The sequence below is a fragment of the Zophobas morio genome, unplaced genomic scaffold (genome assembly GCF_036711695.1).
Source record: "Zophobas morio isolate AGI-343-1 ecotype UQ-CSIRO unplaced genomic scaffold, CSIRO_AGI_Zmor_V1 ptg000064l, whole genome shotgun sequence".
Taxonomy (NCBI): Eukaryota; Metazoa; Arthropoda; class Insecta; order Coleoptera; family Tenebrionidae; genus Zophobas; species Zophobas morio.
In genome coordinates, this window is record NW_026972169.1 from 192,792 (window position 1) to 195,946 (window position 3,155).

Here is a 3,155-nt window from a genome sequence, read left to right on the forward strand (position 1 = left end):
TACCTTAAAAAAAATTAACTGAAGTATGCAGCTTTAACAATGAATTAACAAAATGTTTTGCATTTAAATCTTCCACCAGAAAGGCGAAACTTTATCGTTCTCAAAAGAAAAGCCTTCGAGACCGTGTAGCCCATACTGAACTACAGAGTTAGCCCCCAGTGATAAGGTGATACAGATTCGCGCCCTCGCTTCTACTATCAGCGTTTTTTAAGTTATAACCTGTCTTCTTTTTGTTACAGGAAAAATGCTTGTAAGAGTAGCATTTAAAAATGTAAACTTATTCAAATACTCGAACACTTTGCACTTTTTCTCCACAAATTCGGTAAGTTTTCACGACGCGCTAATTTTGTGTTTTTTATTTTTCTTACTGGATTTGTTTTTTGACTTTGTGTTTTAAATATCGAAAGGGTTATGAGGCGCTAAAGGGGCGTCTAGAAGAAATCATTCCTGTAAAGAAAGAAGAAGTGAAAGAATTAAAATCAAAGTTTGGACATGTCTCACTGGGGGAAATAACAATTGAACAGGTAATTTTTTACTTTTGCTTTAGCCCGTATGACTTTATTTATTATTTTAAATATACAGGCATATGGTGGTATGCGGGGAGTTAAATGCCTTGTTACTGAAACTTCCGTCCTTGACCCATTAGAGGTTTATAGTTCGCCATTCCAGGATCCTTTTTTTTTAACTGGTGTTATATAATATTAAAAGGGAATTAGGTATAGAGGCTACAGTCTTCCCGAATTGCTGAATAAACTTCCTAAAGCCAAAGGAAGCGCTCAACCATTACCGGAATCTGTCTTTTGGCTGTTACTAACTGGCGAAATTCCATCGTTCTCTCAAGCAGAAGTATTGAGTTTTAAAATAGAACGTTTTACAGCAATTGTGGCTTATTTACTTATAACCACTTTATAGGCCTTATCGAAGGAATTTGCTTCGCGAGCAGATCTTCCAGCACATATTGTTCAGTTATTAAATAATATCCCGGCTGATCTGCATCCTATGAGCCAGCTTAGCGCCGCAGTTACAGCCATGAACAGTGAAAGTAAATTTGCGAAAGCATATGCTAAGGGGCTTAAGAAAAGTGAATATTGGCGTTACGTTCTAGACGATTCGATAGTTACTTATTACTTTTCTCTTTCTCTGTTTACTTTGTTACTGTTATTGAAGGATTTGATATCGAAACTTCCCGTTGCCGCTGCCATGATATATAGAAATGTTTTTAAAGACGGTAAAATTAAAGCAGTTGATTACAGTGAAGACTATGCTCAGAACTTTGCCTCACTATTGGGTTATTATATACAATATTTGGGCACCTGTTTTTGTCATTCTTACTACCTTAATTTAGTTTCTTTACTACTTTTTTAAACGGTTTTTTTAAGGCTTAGTTTCCGGATTACACTTCTACTACAGAGCTTGAAGAGACTTTTACACTTCTTTTTTCTAAAGGGTTTGACGATCCGGGCTTTACAGACATGCTTCGTTTGTACTTAGTGATCCACGCTGACCACGAGGGTGGTAACGTGAGCGCCCATACGACACATCTTGTCGGATCGGCGCTGTCCGACCCGTACCTGGCTTATGCTGCCGGTTTGAACGGATTGGCTGGCCCCCTCCACGGATTGGCAAACCAACAAGTCTTACTTTGGGTACACTCCGCTTTATTGAATTTTTTAACCAATAATCATCTTGTTCCAAGGAAACTTATTAGACAATTTGTTTATAAAAAGCACATCTTTTGAATTACAAAGTTTTATTTTAGTATTTCATTAATTCTTAGCTTGATTTATTTACTTTATTCAATAAACTTCTATATATATTTATAAATTTCTAAAAGTTTATAACTATATACTGAGTTTTTATTGAAAGTGTTATTTTCTAATTTCTAACAATCTGTTAAAAGCTTATTAATTAGTTTTAATATTAATTTTTGTGGTCTCTAATTTTATTTGATAAACAGTTGAAATTTATATCGTTTATATATGAAAAGTATAACAACCCTGCTTATAGCTGGAGTTTACTACCTACTGTTGTGCTATAGTAATATCGTTTGTTTCACATCACGTGACCTTATGTTCTCATCTAGAAATCTCTTTCTTGACATGTGCTTCTTAAATATATTTTTTTTATTTTTTTTTACTGAATACGCTATTACTTTTTGCAGTTGGAAAAGTTTAAAAAACTGTTAGGCGACTCGCCAATTACTAAAGAAAAAGTTTCAGAAATCGTGTTGAAACTGCTTGAGTCAGAGAATGTCATTCCTGGTAAGTTTTGCTTGTAAGTGAATGTTTTATTCTACTGTACTGTATTTGAAATATTGCTCGTTCAGGCTACCAGTTTAACTCTTTCATAATAAGTTTTTTATAAAATCCATTTTAATTTAAAAAGGTTATATTTACTGCTGTTAACTTGAAAATTGATAGGTTTATATTATACTGTAGTTTAGGAGCTTTTTTTGTAGTTTTTCATTGTCCCTATTAATTGAGGCTATGGACATGCCGTTTTACGAAGGACAGATCCTCGTTACTTGTGCCAAAGAGAATTTGCGCAAAAGCACCTGCCCGACTACTCTAATTTCAAGTTAGTCTCCATCCTCTACGAAGTGGTCCCGGATATACTGGAAAGACAGGGTCCACCTTCTTCGATACGACTTAATAGAGTAGCTACTACCAGCAGTGCTCATTAGTAAACGTGCAAAAAACAAAGAATACACCTTTTTTTTAAGTTGATTTTCTTGCGGTGACTTAAGTATTCTCTTCTTTTCTAGGGAAAGCTAGGAACCCTTGGCCCAATGTCGATGCTCACTCAGGCATTCTTTTACAGCACTACGGCTTAACGGAGCCAAATTTTTATACTGTTCTCTTCGGCGTTTCGCGCTCTTTGGGCACTTTGGCCTCACTTGTCTGGGATCGCGCTTTGGGTCTTGTTTAATCCATTATATCTGTTTCATGTTGCTTGAGGCTGTTTATTATAAATACTCTGTACGTTTTATTAGAGCTTTAAAATATTGTTATGCAATATTATAAGCTGATTTCGTGGGTTACGCGCTAAATCTGTTTTTGAATTTTTTACCCAATAGGGTTGCCGCTCGAGAGACCCAAATCTCTGTCCACTGAGAAATTGAAATACTTAGTAACTAATTCCTGAACACCACTGAC

General features: G+C 35.5%; 1 protein-coding gene across 1 annotated transcript; it reads left to right on the plus strand.

Moving 5' to 3' along the window:
* The first annotated feature begins 244 nt into the window (after positions 1 to 244).
* On the plus strand, positions 245 to 3,155 carry LOC135143565 (probable citrate synthase 2, mitochondrial). The gene is made up of 11 exons (XM_064075444.1): positions 245 to 322; positions 408 to 524; positions 583 to 648; positions 709 to 846; positions 913 to 1,116; positions 1,168 to 1,288; positions 1,447 to 1,646; positions 2,162 to 2,261; positions 2,484 to 2,627; positions 2,765 to 2,917; positions 3,077 to 3,155. The coding sequence occupies exons 1-11, from the start codon at positions 245 to 247 to the stop codon at positions 3,142 to 3,144; spliced, it is 1,389 nt and encodes a 462-aa protein (XP_063931514.1). The 3' UTR covers positions 3,145 to 3,155.

Bases quoted from the DNA above. Each gene is read 5' to 3' on its own strand.
- LOC135143565 (XM_064075444.1), top strand. From the start codon at position 245: ATGCTTGTAAGAGTAGCATTTAAAAATGTAAACTTATTCAAATACTCG. The intron at 323-407 runs GTAAGTTTTCAC...AAATATCGAAAG, and splicing joins ACTTTTTCTCCACAAATTCG to GGTTATGAGGCGCTAAAGGG. The intron at 2,918-3,076 runs GTCTTGTTTAAT...TTTACCCAATAG, and splicing joins TGTCTGGGATCGCGCTTTGG to GGTTGCCGCTCGAGAGACCC.